A 25,707-nucleotide genomic window follows, 5' to 3' on the forward strand; every position below is an offset into this window, starting at 1 on the left:
CAATCCTCGCTCTCCAACCCCTCGCTCTCCAATCCTCGCTCCTCACTCTCCAACCCCTTCTCTCCTCATTCTCCAACCCCTCGCTCCACTCCAACCCTCCTCACCGTTGTTGCAGCAGCATTCTGTGCGGTTCTCCCGTCTCGTGCGGTCTCTGTGCGGTTCTCCCGTCTCGTGTGGTCTCTGTGCAGTTCTCCCGTCTCGTGCGGTCTCTGTGCGGTTCTCCCATCTCGTGCGGTCTCTGTGCGGTTCTTGCTGCATCCTGTGATCCTGTTCAAGTCTGCATTGACGTTCATCGACGGACTCGTTCGCCCGTCTCATTCGTTTTCTTGCTGCATCCTGTTCAAGTCTGCGTTCTTCATCGACCGTCGCATACATTTTGGAAATGGAAGTTTCCACCTTCCACGCAACGCATGAATTGTCACGATCCTCAAGAGGAAGTGTCTCGTAATTATCAAATGACGAATGGCAAGTAAATTACATTGTGAAAATTAAAGATTTCAAATAAACCTATTTAAAGTGTATGCGCACATAACTAATAAAAAAAACGAAGAAATATCTCTCGGTAATTTCCTGAAACATATTTACTTCCGGATAATAATGTTGAATGAAATAAGTAAGAACGAAGATATGTATGTCGTTTTTGTGCCGAATGTCATAAAACGTAAAAGTAATATATCTTAACGGAAAAGAAAAAGCGAATTTTTAATATATGTCGACATTTTCCCCAACTGTTATTTTAGGCGGTGTATTTTCGTGTTTCATCATGGCGCGATTTTTATAAATATATCTCGGCAATTTCCCGTGTGTGCGTGAATGTTCTCAATTATTTCTGACACCGAGTCTAAAACCATCGATAAAAATTAAATCAGATGGTGAATTCGAGATAAAATCGTGAGGGTGACTCTCAATGAATGGGCTTTAGTTTACAGGCGTTTGAGAATTCATTTCGTTCTATAAACGGCAACTTTCATCGGATTTTCTTCCCGTTTTTTTTCAACCGAGTCTAAAACTATGTTAGCGACTGTGAAAAATGAAATGATATATCGAATTTGATTTGAAATAAAACTGGGAGAGAGAGCAAGACACCACGGGTCTACAAAACAGGCCTCAAAGCTATGCGAGTTAATAAAATGGTGGATATTTGTTTATAATTATATGAAGCCTCTCCCAGAATGGGTGGAGCTATGGGTGGAGCTACTCTGCAAACCGAGTAAGCCACACCCCGGACAGACGCCCAACAGACAGACAGACAGACAGAATCATCTACGGCTATTATAATTGTCATGTATGGAGTGCAAATGTTCACCGTTGTATCCCTACACCGGGACCGGGTTGTATCCCTACGCCAGAGCTCGGATGGCACTGCTGTGAATCGGGCCTTGATCGGCAGAGTGAATAAACGCGTACGACAATTGATCGCAGTTTGTCGAGATACTTTACAGCTCCGTCTGAGTTATTGATGAAACGACACTTGAGATCGACACTTGACAATCTCAAACCAGACATATCATCAAATGTTTATCAGAGCCAGCTTAATCAAAAGTTGGTGCACGATAAGACGTCCAATGTTCTCGTTCATTTTGATCCAGAGAAGGATCTTGTGCTGACATGCGATGCCTGTCGGTATGGAGTGGGGAGTGTATTATCGCACGTGATGCCTGATGGTACGGAAAGACCGGTTGCATTTGCATCCACAACGTTGTCCCCGGCAGAGAAAAACTATTCCCAACTTGACAAGGAAGGATTGGGAATCGTTTTCGGCGTCGGCAAATTTCGCCCGTACCTTCTTGGACATCATTTCACGATTCGCACTGATCACAAGCCGCTGATCAGTCTGTTTGGTCCAACTAAGGCGACATCTGACACACTACCGCCCAGGATCATCCGCTGGTCCCTGTTTCTCGCTGCTTATGACTACACCATATGTTATAAGCCCGGTTCGTCTATCACAAATGCAGATGCCGTGAGTCGGTTACCCCTTCCAGAATCCGTTGATGATTCGCCTACACCAGGATCCATTATCGCACTGATGGATCATCTGGAAGATTGTGCTGTCGATTCCGGCCAGATCCGCACTCATACTCGACGAGACCCCGTTCTGTCCAGAACTGTCCAGGCTGTACAGCTTGGATGGCATTTGCTACCTGAGGGTGACCCAGATTTTGCGGCTTTTAAAGCACGTAAAAACGAACTCAGCGTGGAAAATGGTTGCCTACTCTGGGGATGTCGTGTCGTGATCCCGAAAAATCTGCGTTCCAGGGTCATGGATGAAATCCATGACTGTCACCCCGGGATTGTGAAGATGAAGTCACTCGCCAGAAACTATGTGTGGTGGCCGAATCTTGATGCTGATATCGAACATCATGTTCGACATTGTTACCCCTGCCAGAGCACCCGGAATACACCTGCGAAAGCGCCACTGCATCCCTGGGAATGGCCCAGCGAACCGTGGCATCGCCTACATCTCGATTATGCCGGGCCTATTAACGGCAGCATGATTCTAATAATTACGGACGCGCACACAAAATGGATTGATGCCTATGTGACGCGTGGTACTACGTCAGCCATTGTCATCGAAAGACTCAGACGCTGTTTCGCCACTCATGGTCTGCCCAGGATGATCGTGAGTGATAACGGTTCGTGTTTTTCCAGTACCGAGTTTGCCAAGTTCACACGTCGGAACGGCATCAAACATAAGTTTGTCAGCCCACATCACCAGGCTTCAAATGGCTTGGCCGAACGATCCGTGGGAATCATCAAATCCGGATTGCAGAAACTTCAGGAGGGAACCCTGGAAACAAAGCTGTCTCGTCTCCTGTTCAAATACCGCATCACGCCACAATCAACAACCGGTGCAGCTCCGTCTGAGTTATTGATGAAACGACACTTGAGATCGACACTTGACAATCTCAAACCAGACATATCATCAAATGTTTATCAGAGCCAGCTTAATCAAAAGTTGGTGCACGATAAGACGTCCAACAGTCGATGTATCAACATTGGAGATCCAGTGTTTGCCCGAAATTTTGGTGCAGGTGCGACGTGGCTACCGGGAGACATCATCGAGAAGCCAGGTCCACTGTCCAGTGTGATTCGCCTGCAGGACGGCCGCGAAATTCGTCGACATCAGGACCACATAACCTACCGTCACTGTGAGTCGATGGAGCCTGTAGCATCGTCACAGTCAGGACAACAGTTCGACCCGCCACTGCCGGAGATCGTCGTGGCCGCTCCAGCCGGCTCGGATGCCCCGAAAACCTCTGCAAACGCTACACCCTTCGTGGAGACCAAAGGAATCACCTCGGACTCTGTATCCACTGGTACACCGCGACCCAAAGGAATCACCTCGGACTTTGTATCCACTGGTACACCGCGACGCTCAATGCGTGAGAGAAAAGCACCCGACCGGTTGAATCTTTGAAGATGTTTTTTTTTTCACGTTGACACATGTTCTATTTTCACGTATTTTCATTATTCTCATAACCGTTTGCACACATATTTTCACATGTTTTGGAAATGTTGCTTTTGAAATGTCAATTCTGGAAATCTAGCACGTATTGCTCTTGGTAATTTTGGACTTAAAGGGGAGGATGTCATGTATGCAGTGCAAATGTTCACCGTTGTATCCCTACACCGGGACCGGGTTGTATCCCTACGCCAGAGCTCGGATGGCGCTGCTGTGAATCGGGCCTTGATCGGCAGAGTGAATAAACGCGTACGACAATTGATCGCAGTTTGTCGAGATACTTTACAATAATATAGATCACAGGCTCTATGCACCCTCTCGCAAAAAAAAAAACACGGGCTTAGTCTTAGATTTTTCGATTTGAATCAAGGAGCTCCCAGGGTGGCTTCCCCCAAATCGGCAAAGGTCTGAACAATAATCTCAAGGGGATGACAATGACAGTCAGCCCACTCGCGGGGGATATTTTTGCTTACGTAATAAATAGATGGTATAATATTTTGACCAACAGGTTTTAAGAGAAAATAAATAAATAAATAACTTCCACCCTTTAAAAATTGTGCAAAAAATTATTATTGAAATATCAGCTGAATTTTTGTTCGTATCCTTTTCTCACGTGTGTTGCAAGTAGAGCGACCTGCTTTCCCATGCTTTAAAAGGCGGTGTATAATCAGAAATATTGTTTGATTGGGCGAAGTATTACTGTTATATGAATGAAATGGAAATGTTGAAAGAATAGGTATTGAATATATGAAGCGTTTTCTGAATCTAATCGACATGAGAAACGGAATTGAATGAGACTCAACGGTGGTGGACTGATGTGACATGGTGCTTCAATGCTTCATGGAGGGGAGGATGCACGTAATCTCAACAATTCCTCTCAAGTGCGAGCGATACGTAAATCTATCTCTATCTATAAGATTGGTATTCCCGTCAGCGAAGCGACAGATCTAATTTGTAGTGTTCTTTGGCATAAACTAGCACAAAGAGGGAAACATCTGCATACGGTAGGAAAGAGAAAGTACCTACAAGCGACTAGATGGGAGACAGTCCAAGTCCAATGCAGCCATACCTGCTCACAGTTGCTGGAGAGGCCTGCTCGAGATCGGCTGGCTCGAAGATCAAACTCATCCTGCTACTCATCTGAATGATTTCGCCACTCATCAGGCAAAGCTATGAGGAAAACAAGCAGCAGAGGAGGAGGGTTGGAGGGATAAGGTTAAGGATAATGAATTTTAATAGAGTTCCACAAATCATTCATTTGCACACGACTTACATTCTTCGTGCCTGTATAAATAGTTCTCAAAACTAAAAAGGCAAACAATTGATTGGTTAATTATGGCACAACAAGGAAAGGTGGAAGCATTGCAGTGTTCGCATCCAATATCTATATCTGTGTTTGCTGCTTCAATTATGCCGCCATTTTAAGATGCAACGTTTTGTGGGGCACAATATCAATTACAAGCCTTTTCGCCTTGCCTGAACTCATATGTGAAAGCTCAATGCTCCGGAAGCTCACATTGAGAGATGTGCACAATGAGAGTCACCTGGAGGGTGGCTCTCATGAACCCTCTCGCAATCCTGTGAGTCTCAAGGTCCTCTAGAAGAACGAGTGAGAGTGTGAGGAAAGACAGGTAAAGGAAGAGAGAGAGCAGGACAACACTTGGAACGGGTATGGTGGATGATGAAGCAGGTCAACAGCTATCATGGGTTGTGAAAACGTTCACAGACAATTTTTTATCAATATTTGATTGATACTGTCTGGCACCCCAATTTGAACTCCAAACTCTCTGTTTATGGCATCCAAGGACACTTACTCTCATGGATCACTGACTTCTTCCACCTTCATATTCAGCATGTAGCTCTTCAGGGGATCCTCTCACCTCCTCTCCCTATCAGGGCTGGAGTTCCCCGTGGCAGTGTCTTGAGCCCAGTCTTGTCCCTCATGTTAATCGATGATCTTTCTGATTCCCTAGAAAATCCTGCCTATGTCTTTGCTGATGTGATTCCACCCTCTGCCGTATAATTTCTCATCCTTCAGACAGGCAGGCAACAACCTTTTCCTTCTCTGCAGATCTTGATTGAATCACAAGGTGTTCAAACAATTGGAATATGATGTCTTTCAACCCCGACAAATCACGTACACTCACTTTCTCTCTCCGAAAGGACCGTCTGTCAAACCCTCCCATCTACTTCCTAAACAAACCACTTGAGGAGGTTCAATCACTCAGACTTTGCATCTCGCAAAAGTTCCGTCACTCAAACTATCACCCATGATCTTTCTTGGGCAAACCACATTTCAAAGTTGGCCTCCAAAGCCAGCCGCAGACTAGGCATCCTCCATTGTACAAAGTCCATCCTTGGCACACCTGAACTTTTTATCCACCTACAAGGCCTTCATTCGCAGAATGATGGAATCAATCAGCATGATGGAATCATCAATCCCCTCTGGGCTGGCTCAGAGGAGTCAGAGGAGCCTCGCACCTTGCTCAGCTTGATACCGTGGAAACCAAGGCGTTCAAAATCATTGGAATCTCAGGCGATGGAGATGTCTATCAGTCTATGCTTGAGATAATTCAACGCAACTGTCTTCATTTGTGGAAGGAAGGAATACCTTTTCCAAGTCTAGCCACACGACAACATTGGATAGATGAAGCTGAGTCTATGGGCCTATCACTTCACCATCGCAGACAGGTCGGTGGTCACTCTGTCTTCTACCGCCTTCTTTATTGTCTTGCCCCCTCTGCTCTTTCCATGCTTTGTCCCCTCTCCGGGTTTCTGTGGGGCACACACGGTCTGCCATCAACCCTCTTCTGGTGAAGCTACATCAATTCAGGATCACTGCTCACCTCCACTCATTTAGTCCTCTTTTTTCCACCTGTGAAACCAACTTCCACATCCTCTTTAATCTCATTCTTCCTAGGTAGGGGCTTTAGCGAAAAAAATTGTGACTTTGTGTGTTAAAGCACCAAATTTAACAGTCATCCTTTGAGGTAAACTGAAAAATTTCAGAAGGGGTGCCCAAAAATCGGAGCAACAGGGTGCCATCTGGGGCACAAAAGGGGCACATGGGGCCTAAATCCACTTATAAATGAAGGAAATTGTGGGTAAAAATTCATTCATTGTGGTCACTAATATTTTTACCAAAAAAATAAAAAAATTGTGGTCACTAATATTTCATATATATATATACATTATATTGCACCTTGTAGATTGCTTAATTTATTGGGAACAGTATATCAGTTGTACAATAATTGGACTATAGCGGGTCCTATGTTGCCAAAAATGGGGCCCAAGTGGGAGGTGGGCGGTCTAGATCAGCTATGGAAGTAGTCGGTGAATCATATATCTGAAGTCACAAATGTAGGCCTATTTCACTTTATTCACATTAATCTGTAAAGAATTTTGTTCGCGTTTCACACACGCACACGCACAGACACGCTCAATTGTTCGAACGTTTTTGACTTTAAAGCAAATACCAATCAAATCTATGACGTGCAGCTCTCTTGAATATACTTTTTCAGATACGGAAAATGTAATAATTCCTGCAAACATCCGTGCTCTATGGGATATTGTTAAATCAAGCGTCATCGTGCCAGCTTCAGTGTCACATATTTATTGTACATACAGTCACGTGAAAAAGTAAGTACACCCCATGTAAAGTTTTGACTGTTTCAACATATTTCAACATACAGCTATTTGATCTTCATTTCAACAATATTGATAGATAAAGGTGATATTGTAGCGGTTCCCGCTGAATGTACACAATCGCCTTGCACCTGCCAGGACGCGGCCAGGGCGCGATCGCCATGCCGGGCTCGTCCGGACGGGCCCAGACGCGCCTCTCCTGGGCATGCCCGGACTCGCTGTTCCCGGGCACGCCCGAACCTCCCGGGCACGCCCGGTCTCGTCTTTCCCGGGCATGCCCGCTCTCGCCTTTCCAGGGCTCGCCCAGAGCGCCCGGGCACGCCCAGCCTCGACTTGCCAGGCCGCGTCCAGGACGCCCGGGCATGTCCAGACTCGCCTTTCCAGGGCTCGCCCAGAGCGTCCGGGCATGCCCGCTCTCGCCTTTCCAGGGCTCGCCCAGAGCGCTCGGGCACGCGCAGCCTCGACTTGCCAGGCCGCGTCCAGGACGCCCGGGCATGTCCAGACTCGCCTTTCCAGGACTCGCCCTTGACACCCGGGCATGCCCGGTCTCGGTTTTCCCGGGCAAACGCCCCGGCATAAATGTGTATATATATTGCTGCCCGATAAACGGGCTTGTCAGAATACCTGAGCTGTTTTGTTTCAATAAAGCAACTCGGACGAATTCCGTCTTTGGTCGCGTCAATTCTTTCGACTCGCGTTGGAGCGCAGCTCCTTCACTGGTGACCTACCGACATGGACACGGCAGTGACTCTTAAACTGCCTACCTTCTGGGAGGCTCACGCGGCTGTTTGGTTCGCCCAGGCGGACTCCCAGTTCGCCCTGCGAGGCATCACCGCGGACGACACCCGCTTCCACCACGTCGTGGCAGCGCTCGGTTCCGCCACCGCGGCCCGTGCCCTGAGCCTCCTCGAGCACCCGCCGGCTGCTGACAAGTATGACGCGCTGAAGATGCTCCTCCTCGACGCTTTTGCCCTCTCACCGGCGGCACGCGCACGGCGCCTGCTCGACCTGCCCGAGCTCGGCGACATGCGCCCGTCCGAGCGCATGGACTATATGCTCTCGTTGCTCGGTGAGCACTCTCCGGATTTTCTGTTCCGCGAGCTGTTCCTTCGCCAGCTGCCTCACCCGGTACGCCTCGCCCTGGCTGGCACGTCGATCACCGATCCCCACGCCCTCGCCAGGGAAGCCGATAAGATCTCCTCGGCGGGCCAACACATCGGCGCGGCTACCTGGAGCCTGCCGCCGTCCGAGGCGACGCCCACAACGCCTGAGCGCCCTGCGCGGTTGGAGGCCGAACTGCCGGTGCAACTGGCGGCCGCCACACCGCGCCGACCGCTTCCGACACGACGGCCGGGGCCTCCACCTGACCAGGCGTGGTGTTATTACCACGCCAGGTTCGGACACAAGGCTCGGACGTGCCGACCCCCGTGCACTTTCGGCAAGTCGGGAAACGGCCGGGCCGGCGTTCATTCCCAGCCATGAGCGCCGGCCACTCGGGCAACTTGCTTTTTATTCGGGACAAAGCGTCCGGGCGGCGTTTCCTTTGTGACACCGGCGCCCAACTGAGCGTCATACCCGCCTCTGAGCAGGACAGGCGGGACGCCGTTTGCAGCCCCTCTTTGGTTGCTGCTAATGGCTCGGCCATACGCACTTTCGGCCCGCGCGACGTCACCCTCTGCTTCGGCAGCCAGCGCTTTCAGTGGACCTTTGTGACCGCCTGCGTCCCCATGGCTTTGCTGGGCACCGACTTCCTCTGCGCGCACGGGCTGCTGGTCGACGTCAAACGACGTCGCCTTGTCAACGCCGAGACCTTCAGCTCCCTGGCGTGCACGATGAGCAGCTCCGCGCCGACCGAACTGGCGTGCGCCCTCCCGACGGCGAACGAGTTCGCTCGCCTGCTCGCGGAATTCCCGGCCCTCACGCGGCCGACGTTTTCGGCCGTCGCGGTGCGGCATGGGATCGAGCACCACATACCCACTACGGGCCCGCCGGTCTATGCCAGAGCCCGCCGCCTCGACCCGGCCAAGCTCGCCGTGGCAAAGGCCGAGTTCGACGCGTTGGAGCACCTCGGCATCGTGCGGCGCTCCAATAGCGCGTGGGCCTCACCACTGCACATCGTGCCAAAGCCGGGGGGCGGATGGCGCCCGTGTGGCGACTACCGCCGCCTCAACGACGCTACCACCCCCGACAGGTACCGGATCCCGCACATCCAGGACTTTTCCGCCCGTTTGGCGGGACGGGTCATATTTTCCAAAATTGACCTGAAACGGGGATACCACCAGGTACCTGTCCGAGCGGCCGACGTCCCGAAGACGGCCGTCATCACGCCGTTCGGGCTGTTCAAATTTTTGAGGATGCCGTTTGGCCTCAAGAACGCGGCCCAGGCGTTCCAGCGCTTAATGGACGGCGTGCTGCGCGACCTGCCATTTCTTTTCGTCTGTCTGGACGACATCCTCGTCGCCAGCACGTCCCGCGCCGAGCACCTCCTCCACCTCCGAACACTGTTCGGTCGCCTCAGCGAGCACGGCTTAATTGTCAACCCGGCCAAATGCCACTTCGGCACGACGACCGTTGACTTTTGGGCCACCGCATCACCAAGACCGGGGCCGTGCCACTGCCGACCAAGGTCGAGGCCATCACCACGTTCCCGCGTCCCCGTTCCATCAAGGCCCTACAAGAGTTCCTCGGCATGGTGAATTTTTATCACCGATTCGTGCCCCGCGCTGCTCAGCTCATGCGGCCCCTTTACGAGGCCCTCCGGGGCAAGCCGGCCAAGCATGACATCGTTTGGTCCGCGGCCATGGACGCGGCCTTCGCGAGCGCAAAACGGGCCCTCGCCGACGCAACGCTGCTGGCTCACCCGGTGCTCAACGCGCCCATCGCCCTCACTACGGACGCCTCCAACTACGAGGTGGGCGCCGTCCATGAACAATGGGTGGATGGGGTTTGGCAGCCATTCGCTTTTTTCAGCCGGCAACTCCGGCCGAACGAGTTAAAATACAGCACGTTCGACCGCGAGCTGCTCGGTCTATTCCTGGCCGTTCGCCATTTCCGACACCTCCTGGAGGGCCGCCCGTTCACGGCTTTCGTCGACCACAAGCCGTTGGTCTACGCAATGGCCAAAGTAACGGAGCCGTGGTCGGCCCGCCAGCAGCGCCACCTCTCCGCCGTATCGGAATTCACCACGGACATCCGGCACGTCGCCGGCAAAGACAACGCCGTGGCCGACTGTCTTTCTCGGGCCAGCGCGAACGCGGTCCACCTCGGCGTGGACTTCGCGCTCATGGCGGCCGACCAGACCACCGACACCTCGGTGCAGGCCCTCCGGGCGGCGGACACGGCCCTCCGCCTGGCCGACATCCCCTTCGCGGGCACCGTCCTGCTCTGCGACGTCTCCCAGGGCCAGCCTCGCCCCATCGTGCCCGTTTCCTGGCAGCGCCGCATCTTCGCCTCCATCCACAGCCTTTCTCATCCGGCCCGGAAAGCTTCTCAGAAGCTGGTGTCGGCGCGTTTCGTCTGGCACGGCCTTCAACGGAACGTCCGCGACTGGGCCAACGCCTGCACGGCCTGCCAGTGGGCCAAGGTCCACCGCCACACCCAGGCCCCGCTAGCACCTTTCACCGTGCCTGCACGGCGTTTCGACCACGTCCACGTGGACCTGGTGGGTCCCCTGCCCCCATCGCGGGGGTTCACCCACCTGCTCACCATGGTGGACAGGACCACCAGGTGGCCGGAGGCCGTGCCCCTCACCTCCACCACCACCGCCACCACCGCCAATGTGGCGCAGGCGTTCATCGCCACCTGGGTCGCGCGCTTCGGCGCACCGGCGGACATCTCGTCCAACCGCGGCCCACAGATCACGTCCGAACTTTGGGGCGTGGTCGCCCGCTCGTTGGGGGTCACGCTGCACTGCACCACTGCCTACCACCCCCAAGCCAACGGGTTGTGCGAGCGGTTTCACCGCTCCATGAAGGCCGCACTCATGGCCGGCCTTCAGGACGACGGTTGGACCGACCAGCTGCCGTGGGTCCTTTTGGGCCTCCGCACAGCCCCCAAGGAGGACCTCCGGGCGTCCGCCGCCGAGCTCGTCTACGGCCAGCCGCTCCGCGTCCCAGGCGAGTTCGTGCCCGACGCTACCAGTCCCTGGTCCGCCGCACACCAGCGCTCGGACCTCCAGGAGGCCGCCCAACGATTTGCCCCCGTGCCAACGTCCCGCCACGGTGGCCCCCAGTCCTACGTCCCCCCGGCGCTTCGCACAGTGGAGTACGTCTTTGTGCGTCATGACGCGCACCGGGGGCCACTCCGGCCGCCGTACGACGGGCCCTTCCGGGTCCTGCGACGGGGCGACAAGTCCTTCGTCGTCGACGTCGGCGGCCGGTCGGACCGGATCTCTGTGGACCGCCTCAAACCGGCGCACGTGGACGTCGACCGACCACCACGGTTGGCCCTTCCTCCACGGCGAGGCCGCCCCCCGTCCACAGTTCCCCCCGCTCGACCACCCACCACCAGATCGGACCCCCCCACCCCCACGACCCTCCAGGGGTCGCTTCGGCCGGGTCATCCGGACCCCCTTAAATTGACCCTGCCGGTGCAGGTCGATTCTGGAGGGGCGTGTGTAGCGGTTCCCGCTGAATGTACACAATCGCCTTGCACCTGCCAGGATGCGGCCAGGGCGCGATCGCCATGCCGGGCTCGTCCGGACGGGCCCAGACGCGCCTCTCCTGGGCATGCCCGGACTCGCTGTTCCCCGGCACGCCCGAACCTCCCGGGCACGCCCGCTCTCGTCTTTCCCGGGCATGCCCGCTCTCGCCTTTCCAGGGTTCGCCCAGAGCGCCCGGGCACGCCCAGCCTCGACTTGCCAGGCCGCGTCCAGGACGCCCGGGCATGTCCAGACTCGCCTTTCCAGGGCTCGCCCAGAGCGTCCGGGCATGCCCGCTCTCGCCTTTCCAGGGCTCGCCCAGAGCGCTCGGGCACGCCCAGCCTCGACTTGCCAGGCCGCGTCCAGGACGCCCGGGCATGTCCAGACTCGCCTTTCCAGGACTCGCCCTTGACACCCGGGCATGCCCGGTCTCGGTTTTTCCGGGCAAACGCCCCGGCATAAATGTGTATATATATTGCTGCCCGATAAACGGGCTTGTCAGAATACCTGAGCTGTTTTGTTTCAATAAAGCAACTCGGACGAATTCCGTCTTTGGTCGCGTCAATTCTTTCGACTCGCGTTGGAGCGCAGCTCCTTCAATATAATATAACAAATGTCATGAAACATTTACAATATGTAGTCCATTGTATAATTTAAATAAACATAAATGCAAATTTCGCATGTGGAAAAAGTAAGTTCACCCCTACATTTATCACTACAAATACCTAAAATTAGAATCAGGTGCACCAGCTCAGGTGCAAATGATTAGAACATCGTTAGAGAGGATCTTTGAGGAACCTGTCTTATTTAAACCTCAGACATTTGGTTTGGATTGCTTTGTTGTTGAAGTATGCGGCATCACCATGCCGAGATCAAAAGAGCTCTCTGAGGCCTTCAGAAAGAAGGTTATAGATGCCGACGAGTCTGGGAATGGATTTAAAAAGATCTCCAAACAATTTGAAATCAATCATTCGACTGTCCGCAAGATCATCTACAAGTGGAGAAGATTCCAAACAACTGCCAACTTGTTCAGGCCAGGCCGCCCCAGCAAGTTCAGCCCGAGAGCAGACCGCAAGATGCTGAAAGAAGTCTCGAAGAACCCCAGAATGTCATCACGGGACCTACAGGTAGCTCCTGCCACTGTTGATGTCAAAGTGCACGAGTCTACCATTAGAAAGAGGCTGCACAAATTTGATCTACATGGGAGGTGTGTCAGGAGGAAACCTTTGCTGTCCAGAAAGAACATCAGGGCAAGACTAAAGTTTGCCAATGAACACCTCGGCAAAGACCAGCACTTCTGGAACAATGTGTTCTGGACAGATGAGTCAAAGGTGGAGCTATTTGGCCACAGTACCAGAAGACATGTTTGGCGAAAACCAAAGACAGCATTTGACCACAAGAACCTGATACCAAGTGTAAAGCATGGTGGTGGAAATATTATGGTTTGGGGCAGCTTTGCTGCATCAGGGCCTGGGCAGCTCACCATCATAGAATCCACTATGAATTCTTCATTGTACCAGAGGGTGCTTGAGGATAATGTGAGGCCATCTGTCGGAAAGTTGAAGCTCAACCGAAGGTGGACCTTGCATCATGACAATGACCATACCAGTAAATCCAGTAAATCCACCAAGGAATGGCTGAAAAGAAAGAAATGGAGGGTTCTGGAATGGCCAAATCAAAGCCCAGATCTAAATCCCATCGAGATGTTGTGGGGGGATTTGAAACGAGCTGTGCATGCAAGAAACCCCTCAAACATCGCACAGCTGAAAGAATTCTGCATGGAGGAGTGGGCAAAAATTTCTCCCAGTCGATGTAAGAGACTGGAAGACAGTTAGAAGAAACGCCTACTTGAGGTTGTTTCTGCCAAAGGGGGCAACACCACCGATTAGAGCCAAGGGTGTACTTACTTTTTCCACATGCGAAATTTGCATTTAAGTTCATTTAAATTATACAATGGACTACAAAATGTAAATGTTTCATGATATTTGTTATATTATATCACCTTTATCTATCAATATTGTTGAAATGAATATCAAATAGCTGTATGTTGAAATATGTTAATAAAGTCAAAACTTTACATGGGGTGTACTTACTTTTTCACGTGACTGTAAGGTACATACCTTTTTTTTCTCGGTGAATCTTGTTTCAAAAGTCTCAGTTTACTAATACCTTAGTCAATACTGGCATCGCAGTTGCCACCACAATGGCAGAGAGCAGTACGCAACTGACCAGCTTCGCTGCATCTACATTTACGGTAGCGCAGAGGCTCTGCCTTGCATCCACACTTCAATAGCTCACGGTCTGTTTGTTTTTTTTTTTGTTTTTTTTTATAAGTCTGTTCAGAAATACGTCATGCAGCTCAGAAAGCTTGAAGAAGAACTCCCGTTCCACTTGACATTCGATGTAAGACACCAGTTCAGCAAATGTCCTGGCTTCGAGCTCCTGTTCTTCGTTGATGCTTGATGTCGTGTGACTTCGACACCGTTGCATCGAGCGATAGCGATTTTTGGAGGCAGTAAGGCAATTGTTGTGATACCTCTGGCTATTCTTGCCGGTAATGCTATGTCCTCCAACTCTGTGGCCATTTTCCTAAGGTCCCTGTCGAGCTGCATTGAAGCACAAAGGTGTAGTCTTCCAGAGGACTCTGAGAAGAATATACAAGAGTCAAGACTTGGTGATGGGGTAGTGGCTTGTCGTTGTGATTGCCGACGGGCATCCTCATTCACTGCGCTGTCACTCTTGCATTTTGCTTCGAAATCGTGATCTTTCAGCACAATAATGGTGGCCATTTTGATTTATACCCATGGTTCTTCATCAATAGAGTAATACAATTAAGCTAATAATTATGCCAGTTAATTACTCTTTTATGTTACAAAGATGAGACTGTTTCTTTTATTTTGTGATCTATTAGGAACATTATTAAGGTAAATGGTGTAATTTTGCCGATGATATTTTTGGCCAGATATTGGGGTGGTAATAAAGCACGGTGTTACGCACGCTGCTTGTAAGCAAGGAGGAAGCGGACAACGCGGTAAGTTGTAAGAGTCTTTATTCAAGAGCTCCACTGTAACACTGGAGCGTTCCGGGCTGCGTGCCCAGTGTATATCCCGCGGCCATGCCTACTCCTCGGGCATGGCCGCCGCCCACTTGGTGCGCGGAATGATGCCCTCGCGCCAGTGAGCTTTCGTGTCCGCCACACGCGCCCCCCCAGAATTCCCGCACACCTGGAGGGCCAGTTTGCGGGGCAGACGAATGACCCGGCCGAAGCGCCCTCTGGCGACTGGCGGCGTCCGGGGTGCAGGGATGCCAGCTGGGATGCCTCCGGCTGCACCCGGGATGGGTGCAGGCTCGGGGGGCGGCGTGCCGGCGGGGCCGGGCGGTGCTGGGGGTCTGCCCGCCGGGGGGCGGCCCCGACGCGGGGGCCGAGCCACCGGCAGTGGGTGGTCCACGTCGAGGTGGGCCGGCTTGAGGCGGTCTATGGAGACCCGGTCAGGAGTGCCGCCGATGTCCAAGATGAAATGTTTCACCCCGGTCTCCAGCACCCGGAAAGGCCCGTCGTACGGGGGCCGCAGTGGTGTCCGGTGGGCGTCGTGCCGGACGAAGACGTACTCCGCGGTGCGAAGCTCCGGGGCGACGTGCGTAGGTGGGTGCCCGTGGTGCGCCGTGGGCACCGGGGCGGTCTCCTGCAGCGCGGAGCGCTCCTGCGCCGCGGACCATGGTGCCGTGGAGTCGGGGAGGAACTCGCCGGCACCCGCAGCGGTTGCCCGAAGACCAACTCTGCCGCGGATGCGCGCAGGTCGTCCTTGGGCGCCGTCCGGAGGCCCAGCAGCACCCAGGGGAGCCTGTCGACCCAGCCGCCGTCGCGGAGGGTCGCCCGGAGCGCGGCCTTAAACGAGCGGTGGAACCGCTCGCACAGGCCGTTAGCCTGGGGGTGGTAGGCCGTGGTGCGGTGCAGCTGGACCCCGAGCCCCCGCGCGACCGCCCCCCAGAGCTCTGAGGTGAACTGGGGGCCGCGGTCGGACGAGATGTCTGAGGGGGCGCCTAACCGGGCGACCTTGGTGGCAATGAACGCCTGCGCGACGTCCGCCGCCGTCGTTGACGCCAAAGGCACGGCCTCCTGCCACCGGGTGGTGCGGTCCATCATGGTCAGGACGTGGGTGAAACCCCGCGAGGGGGGCAGAGGTCCCACCAGGTCCACGTGAACGTGGTCAAACCGACGTTCCGGCACCGCAAACGGGGCCAATGGGGCCTGGGTGTGTCGGTGCACCTTCGCGCGCTGGCACACGAGGCACGTCCTGGCCCAGCCGCGGACGGCCTTCCGGAGGCCATGCCAGACAAACTTGTCGGCGATCAACCTCTGGGAGGCCCTCGTGCCCGGGTGGGACAGGCCGTGGATGGAGTCGAAAATCCGGCGCTGCCAGCCCGCGGGCACGATGGGGCGAGGCCGCCCGAGGGAGACGTCGCACCAGAGGGCTGTGCCCGCGCCGTTGAACGGCACCTCGGTGACGCGGAGGCCCGTAACGGCGGTCCGCAAGGCCTGGACGTCGGGGTCGGCGGCCTGGTCCGCCGCCATCCGGGCATAGTCGATGCCGAGGTGGACCGCGTGGGCAATGGACCGGGAAAGGCAATCCGCCACCGGGTTGTCCTTCCCCACGACGTGCCGGATGTCCGTCGTGTATTCGGACACGGCCGAGAGGTGACGCTGCTGCCGGGCCGACCACGGCTCGGCGACCTTGCCCATCGCGAACACCAGTGGCTTGTGGTCGACGAAGGCCGTGAACGCACGGCCCTCGAGCAGATGGCGGAAGTGCCTGACCGCCAGGTGGAGCCCGATCAACTCGCGGTCGAAGGTACTGTGCCGGCGTTCGGGCGGGCGAAGCTGCCGGCTGAAGAACGCCAGCGGTTGCCAAGCTCCACGCACCCATTGCTCGTGTACCGCGCCCACTGCGTAGTCCGAGGCGTCGGTGGTGAGGGCGATCGGTGCATCGGGCGCCGGGTGCGCGAGCATGGTGGCGTTGGCCAAGGCGAGCTTCGCGCCCGAGAACGCCGCGTCCATCTGCTCGGTCCAGGTGACGTCACTTTTACACGGCGTCCCTCGGAGGGCCTCGTGCAAGGGGCGCAGGAGCTGGGCGATGCGGGGCAGGAAACGGTTGTAAAAGTTTACCATGCCCAGGAACTCCTGGAGCCCCCTGATCGTGCGGGGGCGCGGAAACCCCTTCACCGCCTCCACCTTGGCCGGGAGGGGGATGGCCCCGTGCCTGGTGACGCGGTGCCCCAAAAAGTCGATTTCGGCGACACCGAACCGGCACTTGGCGGGGTTCACGATCAGGCCGTGCTGGCCCAGATGTTCGAAGAGCGTGCGGAGATGGTGTCGGTGCTCTTCGCGGGACGCGCTTGCGACGAGGATGTCATCCAGATAGACGTAGATGAAATCCAAGTCGCGCAAGACGCTGTCCATGAGGCGCTGGAACGCCTGAGCCGCATTCTTCAAACAGAAGGGCATCCGAAGAAATTCGAAAAGACCGAATGGCGTGATGACAGCCGTCTTCGGGATGTCCTCCGGCCTGACGGGGACCTGGTGGTAACCGCGTATGAGGTCCACCTTCGAGAAGAAGGACATATTCGCCAAGCGGGTGGAAAAGTCCTGAATATGGGGGACGAGGTAGCGGTCGGGGGTGGTGGCGTCGTTGAGACGGCGGTAGTCCCCGCACGGTCGCCATCCCCCGCCGGGCTTGGGCACGATGTGGAGCGGCAATGCCCAAGCGCTCTCGGAGCGCCGCACGATGCCGAGCCGCTCCAGCGTAGCAAACTCCGCTTTAGCAACCGCGAGCTTCGTTGGCTCGAGGCGGCGTGCTCGGGCGTAGACCGGTGGCCCGGCGGTAGGGATGTGATGTTCCACCCCGTGCTTGACGGTCCCCGCCGAGAAGGTGGGCCTCGTAAGGGCCGGGAAACGGGCGAGGAGGCGGGTGAATTCGTCCGCTGCCGGAAGCGTGCAGATGAACCTGGTCGGAACCGAACCGCTCAGCAAGCCGCTCGGCGAGCCGCTCGATGAGCCGCGCCGTGAGCTGCTCAACGAGGCAGGCAGCGCGCAAGCAAGCGAGCTGAATGTCTCAGCCTGGACAAGCCTTCTGTGCTCGACGTCGACCAACAGGCCATTGGCACAGAGGAAGTCCGCGCCGAGCAGTGCCATAGGCACGTCGGCAGTCACGAACGACCATCGGAAAACCTGCCCTCCGAACCGCAGAGAAAGGCAGCGTTTTCCGTACGTGCGAATGGGCGTACCGTTGGCAGCAAGCAGCGCGGGGCCCTGGCCCGCGGACTGCTTGTCGGACGTACCGGCGGGAACGACAGTCACCTGCGCTCCCGTGTTGCACAGGTAACGGCGCCCGGATAAGGTGTCCGTTATGTACAGGAGGCTGTTTAATCGGCCGGCGCTCAGTGCCACTACCGAGGGCCGGCCCGGGCGTTTCCCGACCTGCCGAATGAGCACGGCGGGCGACATTGCCGAGCCTCGTGGCCGAACCTAGCGTGGAAATGGCACCAGGTTTGCGGCGAAGCCGGAGGCCGCGGTTTCCGCGGTGGTGGTGGGCGGGGCGTGGCAGCCGCCACGAGGCGCCCCTCGGAGCAGGGGTGGGCACCCGCAGGAGGTTCAGTGGCTACGCGGTGCGCCGCGTAGTAGGGGTGGGCACCTGCAGCAGTTTCGGGCTCGGGAGCCGTTACGGCCACACCGAAACTCGCCTGCGTGTCCAAAGCCGCGTAGAACTTGTCGGCCTCGGCCGCAAGCTCGCGGGGTTCCGTTGTCGCGGAACCGGCCAACGCGAGGCGTACTCGTGCCGGCAGCTGGCGTCGAAATAACGCCCGGAATAGAGCGTTCGGGGTTTCGTCGCCCATGAGCGACAGCATATGGTCCATTCGGACCGATGGTCACGTGTCACCGAGCTCGGGGAGGTCCAAGAGGCGATCGGCCCGTGCGTCCACCGTGAGGCCGAACGTGGTGAGGAGGAGACGCTTGATCGCCTCGTACCTGTCGTCGGCCGGTGAGTTCCTCAGGACCGACACGACGCCGGCGGCCGCGCCGGCCCCGAGGGAGGCGACCACGTGGCAGTAGCATGTCTCGTCCGCCGTGATGCGTCGAAGCCTGAACTGGGCTTCGGCCTGCAGGAACCAGATCTCCGCCTGAGCTTCCCAGAACTCGGGGAGCTTTATCGCTATCGCGTTGGTTGCCATGGCTGTGGCGGGTTCGGGTGGTCAGTGACGGCTGACCAGAACGTCGAGGTCACCAATAAAGCGCGGTGTTACGCGCGCTGCTTGTAAGCAAGGAGGAAGCGGACAACGCGGTAAGTTGTAAGAGTCTTTATTCAAGAGCTCCACTGTAACACTGGAGCGTTCCGGGCTGCGCGCCCGGTGTATATCCCGCGGCCACGCCTACCCCTTGGGCGTGGCCGCCGCCCACTTGGTGCGCGGAATGATGCCCTCGTGCCAGTGAGCTTTCGTGTCCGCCACAGTAACATATATAGCTCCAGTAATGGCTCAGTGTTCAGATTTTTGGGCACCCCTTCTGGAATTGATCTCCATACTCCAAGGAACAGCTGTGACAAATTTAGTGCTTTAATCCACCAGGTCACGATTTCTGGAAAATTTGACATTAAGGCCCCTGACTATCCCTCCAGGTCTTCAAGGCAGTTGTTCACCACCATCTCATATCATCTCCAATCCAAAACAATGATCGTTTGTACCCTCGTTAAACCCCCACCACTCCCCAATTCCTCCTCCTTCCAAATATCCAGTTTACCCTTCTGAGAGTTTCTTTCTGGATCCATATTGTATCAATATCCATATTGTATCCATATTGTTATTGTATAGTGTTATTGTATTGTTATTTTTTATTGCATATCATATTGTTATTGTATCCATATTGTATCCATATTGTTATTGTATAGTGTTATTGTATTGTTATTTTATTGCATATCATATTGTTATTGTTTCTATATTGTATCTATATTGTATCCATATTGTATCCAATTGTTATTGTATAGTGTTATTGTATTGTTATTTTATTGCATATCATATTGTTATTTTATCCATATTGTATCCATATTGTTATTGTATAGTGTTATTGTATTGTTATTTTATTGCATATCATATTGTTATTGTTTCCATATTGTATCCATATTGTATCCATATTATATCCAATTGTTATTGTATGGTGTTATTGTATTGTTATTTTATTGCATATCATAGTTATTTTATCCATATTGTATCCATATTGTTATTGTATAGTGTTATTGTATTGTTATTTTATTGCATATCATATTGTTATTTTATCCATATTGTATCCATATTGTTATTGTATAGTGTTATTGTATTGTTATTTTATTGCATATCATATTGTTATTGTTTCCATATTGTATCCATATTTTATCCATATTATATCCAATTGTTATTGTATGGTGTTATTGTATTGTTATTTTATTGCATATCATATTGTTATTTTATCCATATTGTATCCATATTGTTATTGTATAGTGTTATTGTATTGTTATTTTATTGCATATCATATTGTTATTTTATCCATATTGTATCCATATTGTTATTGTATAGTGTTATTGTATTGTTATTTTATTGCATATCATATTGTTATCGTTTCCATATCGTATCCATATTGTATCCATATTATATCCAATTGTTATTGTATGGTGTTATTGTATTGTTATTTTATTGCATATCATATTGTTATTTTATCCATATTGTATCCATATTGTTATTGTATAGTGTTATTGTATTGTTATTTTATTGCATATCATATTGTTATTTTATCCATATTGTATCCATATTGTTATTGTATAGTGTTATTGTATTGTTATTTTATTGCATATCATATTGTTATCGTTTCCATATCGTATCCATATTGTATCCATATTATATCCAATTGTTATTGTATGGTGTTATTGTATTGTTATTTTATTGCATATCATATTGTTATTTTATCCATATTGTATCCATATTGTTATTGTATATTGTTATTGTATTGTTATTTTATTGCATATCATCTTGTTATTGTATCCATATTGTATCCATATTGTATCCATATTGTATTGTTTCTGTATTATTCACCCCATGCATCCTCTCCAACCCACTACGCTTCCATTCCACCCCGCACCCATTGTTTGCCCATCTCCCTCTATCCTGGCCTTCAGCTCTGCTGGTGGTGTTTCCCCCATCTCTGTACTGTTCCTTTTGTGCCCCGTTTTTACAGCATAGCGCATAGCGCAATGTCGTCTGGAACAGCGTTTGTCTGTCTGTCCATTCGGTGTATGTATGCATAGCCCTCACACACATCTACCAGTCAGAGTGGAGGAACTGGTCACATGACACGGGGACAGCAGATCCTCCACTCAGCAGATCCAAGCCCGGCTATGCTTTTGTTAAACTATCAGTCTTGTTGTCTGTACGTCCTGATCTGTTCAGTGTATTAGCTCTTCCACGAGCCTCGACGATGCATACAAAAATTAGAACGGCACTTAGTAGAGCAGATACCTCCGCCAAGCTGAATGGTTTACGTTTTGTATCCTCTGATAGGCCGGACCGAGATCCAGCCCTGAACCAAAATCGAATTGACTTGATGTTGTCATCTAACCAACTCATCCACCTAGTTTGGTCAGAATTCGTCCATAACTTTTTGAGATATAGTGCTATTTATCGTTTGGCCCCTTCTTTCAATGGTGAAGAATGACTTTAAAAATTTCTCGGAGTCGGATCTTCACTAAAATCTAATAAATTCGTCCTCGTCACACACTCATCCTGTCCACCAAATATCGTCCAAATCTGTCAATAACTTTTTGAGATATCCTGTTCACAGACAGACGCGAAAACACAACCTCCATCGACCTTCGGTGGTTGAGGTTAAAAAAATACTTTCTGGCCCAATCACCCACACGCACTGAAGACAGAGATAGAGGCCACGACACCGAAAGAACCGCGATGTTTGTGCCGACTGGCGAAGTCTGGCCTCAATGGTCTCGGCAGGAGAGATGACAGGTTCAACCGGGTTCGGGCTTGCGGCCACCAGCCAATGGCTTCACCTTGCGCGACGCTTGGACCGCCATCCTCAAAGTCTTGCCGTGCACCTTTCTCTCACTCACAGCCCTCTCCGTTGTTCTGCTTGCACCTTCTAACCCCATTTTGCTGGGCTCAGCGGGACTGGAACTGCGCTGCTGACTCCACCCGGTGCATCCCTCAACTTTACTGTCAAACCATCCGTACTCGACTCTCAACTCTTGACTCTTGACTGACTGTTCTCCTCCCCCCCTCCTCGGCGTTTTAATACCCCACAACCGTGCACTCATTTGCTGGCAGTCCAAGCTTCTCGTAACTTCACGTCCTTGAGATTGCCAGTCTCAGCATGGCTGTTACCTGACATGGCCGGAAGGTCCTACGTGGTTGCAGGTCCATGTTTTCGCTATCTTACTCCCATTACCCCCGCTTTGACTGTTCCTGCAACACTATCATGCATAATCCTTATCCCATCATCCAAATGCCAAATAGAACTACCTTCTTGTTGTCATCCAAAACAGTGTTGAGGTTCTCAATCCAGACAGCATCTACAGGCCCATCGAAGATGATCCAATGGCGACACCGACCCGTGGAAGCCGCCTGCTCTCGGAAGGTGTTCGAGAGGACACCGTTCGTCCATTCATAACTGACTGGGTCAAAGCAGCCGTACAGTTGGCCCAAGGTAATGGCCTTGGGGTTGATTATGCGATACTCAATGGCAAGTTCATCCATCGTTTGTGCTGTATTGTTCGGGGAAGGAAGAGAAAACATGTGGTGGTAACATTTCAAGGAGTTTACATTGAAAGGTGATCTCCATGTGGGACGACACTATGGAATCTAAAATGGGTAATGTAGGGAGGGTCAAGCCTTGGAAAACACTTCAAACTTTATGCCTTCAGATGAAAATAAAAATGCACAAAATTGGGACCTGCTTCGACTTTCGTGGCTGGGGGTGCAAACAAAAGAAAATTCCACGAGCCTCGAGCATAACAGAGTTCTAAAACATATCTTCCACCAGCCATGCACAAAGTTACTGGAAAAACACAAAAACATATCTTCCACAAGCCATGAGCATGACCTGATTCTACATTTGCAGCCCCGTGCTTCGTGTTTTCATGGCTTTTGGACACCACATAAAAAAAAATATATTGTAGCTGCACTATAAGCAAGCTTTGGGATATCCACCCATTCGCACTGTGAAAAGCATTGCAGGATTTCCCACCATTCATACTGTAAACAGCCTGGTGGAATATCTCACCATTCATACTGTAAACAGCTTGGTGGAATATCTCAACATTCATACTGTAAACAGCTTGGTGGAATATCTCAACATTCATACTGTAAACAGCTTTGTGGAATATCTCACCATTCATACTGTAAACAGCTTGGTGGAATATCTCACCATTCATACTGTAAACAGCTTGGTGGAATATCTCACCATTCATACTGAACAATGCTTTGTGGAATATCTCACCATTCATACTGTAAACAGCTTTGTGGAATATCTCACCATTCATACTGTAAACAGCTTTGTGGAATATCTCACCATTCATCTATCTATCTATCTATAATTCCAGTAATCTCTGTGTGTATGTGTGTGTGTATGTGTGTGTGTTTGTGTGTGTGTCTGTGTGTCTGTGTGTCGTTTGTCTGTGACCGCTGTTTCTCGACAACCACGGGTCCGATATACTTGAAACTTGCCAGGTATATTGCTGGGGACCCGAGGATGTGCCTTTTCAAGGTTTCATATTAATCGGACAAGTAGTTACCGAGCTATGGCGATTTCTTTACCAAACTCCGCAAGCCGTTCGCTTTGGACCAAACCATTTCATGTAAATAGAGGGGGGGGGGATTGTCACCGTACTCGCAAGCCGTTCGCTTTGGCTTTGCGAATGGACCAAACCATTTCATGTAAATAGAGGGGGGGATTGTCACCGTACTCGCAAGCCGTTCGCTTTGGCTTTGCGAATGGACCAAACCATTTCATGTAAATAGAGGGGGGGGATATAATTTTAGATATATATATAGTACGGGCATGCCCTAGTCTATCTATAATTCCAGTAATCTCTGTGTGTATGTGTGTGTGTATGTGTGTGTGTATGTGTGTGTGTATGTGTGTGTGTCTGTGTGTCTGTGACCGCTGTTTCTCGACAACCACGGGTCCGATATACTTGAAACTTGCCAGGTATATTGCTGGGGACCCGAGGATGTGCCTTTTCAAGGTTTCATATTAATCGGAGAAGTAGTTACCGAGCTATGGCGATTTCTTTACCAAACTCCGCAAGCCGTTCGCTTTGGACCAAACCATTTCATGTAAATAGAGGGGGGGTATTGTCACCGTACTCGCAAGCCGTTCGCTTTGGCTTTGCGAATGAACCAAACCATTTCATGTAAATAGAGGGGGGGGATTGTCACCGTACTCGCAAGCCGTTCGCTTTGGCTTTGCGAATGGACCAAACCATTTCATGTAAATAGAGGGGGGGGATATAATTTTAGATATATATATAGTACGGGCATGCCCTAGTACTGAACAATGCTTTGTGGAATATCCCACCATTCATTATGCAAACAGCTTTGTGGAATATCCCGCCATTCATACTGAACAATGCTTTGTGGAATATCTCACCATTCATACTGAACAATGCTTTGTGGAATATCCCACCATTCATACTGTAAACAGCTTTGTGGAATATCTCACCATTCATACTGAACAATGCTTTGTGGAATATCCCACCATTCATACTGTAAACAGCTTTGTGGAATATCTCACCATTCATACTGAACAATGCTTTGTGGAATATCTCACCATTCATACTGAACAATGCTTTGTGGAATATCTCACCATTCATACTGCAAACAGCTTTGTGGAATATCTCACCATTCATACTGAACAATGCTTTGTGGAATATCCCACCATTCATACTGTAAACAGCTTTGTGGAATATCTCACCATTCATACTGAACAATGCTTTGTGGAATATCTCACCATTCATACTGCAAACAGCTTTGTGGAATATCTCACCATTCATACTGTAAACAGCTTTGTGGAATATCCCACCATTCATACTGTAAACAGCTTTGTGGAATATCTCACCATTCATACTGAACAATGCTTTGTGGAATATCTCACCATTCATACTGTAAACAGCTTTGTGGAATATCTCACCATTCATACTGTAAACAGCTTTGTGGAATATCTCACCATTCATACTGAACAATGCTTTGTGGAATATCTCACCATTCATACTGAACAATGCTTTGTGGAATATCTCACCATTCATACTGTAAACAGCTTTGTGGAATATCTCACCATTCATACTGAACAATGCTTTGTGGAATATCTCACCATTCATACTGTAAACAGCTTTGTGGAATATCCCGCCATTCATACTGAACAATGCTTTGTGGAATATCTCACCATTCATACTGTAAACAGCTTTGTGGAATATCTCACCATTCATACTGTAAACAGCTTTGTGGAATATCTCACCATTCATACTGAACAATGCTTTGTGGAATATCCCACCATTCATACTGAACAATGCTTTGTGGAATATCCCACCATTCATACTGTAAACAGCTTTGTGGAATATCTCACCATTCATACTGAACAATGCTTTGTGGAATATCTCACCATTCATACTGAACAATGCTTTGTGGAATATCTCACCATTCATACTGAACAATGCTTTGTGGAATATCCCACCATTCATACTGTAAACAGCTTTGTGGAATATCTCACCATTCATACTGAACAATGCTTTGTGGAATATCTCACCATTCATACTGAACAATGCTTTGTGGAATATCCCACCATTCATACTGTAAACAGCTTTGTGGAATATCTCACCATTCATACTGAACAATGCTTTGTGGAATATCCCACCATTCATACTGTAAACAG

The 25,707-nt window shown here is 51.5% G+C and overlaps 1 protein-coding gene across 1 annotated transcript in view; it reads right to left on the reverse strand.

Annotated features, from left to right (window-relative positions):
* DNAH3 (dynein axonemal heavy chain 3) overlaps positions 1 to 25,707 on the reverse strand; it is a 403,897-nt gene that overhangs the window by 185,380 nt on the left and 192,810 nt on the right. The window contains exons 36-37 of the mRNA XM_078777885.1: positions 22,302 to 22,543; positions 4,536 to 4,636 (exon numbers count right to left, since the gene is read on the reverse strand). Coding sequence (XP_078634011.1) covers positions 4,536 to 4,636; positions 22,302 to 22,543 — 343 coding nt within the window. The remainder of the gene's footprint in view (positions 1 to 4,535; positions 4,637 to 22,301; positions 22,544 to 25,707) is intronic.

Source organism: Myxine glutinosa, chromosome 1 (assembly GCF_964187855.1).
Source record: "Myxine glutinosa chromosome 1, kmMyxGlut1.1, whole genome shotgun sequence".
Taxonomy (NCBI): domain Eukaryota; kingdom Metazoa; phylum Chordata; class Myxini; order Myxiniformes; family Myxinidae; genus Myxine; species Myxine glutinosa.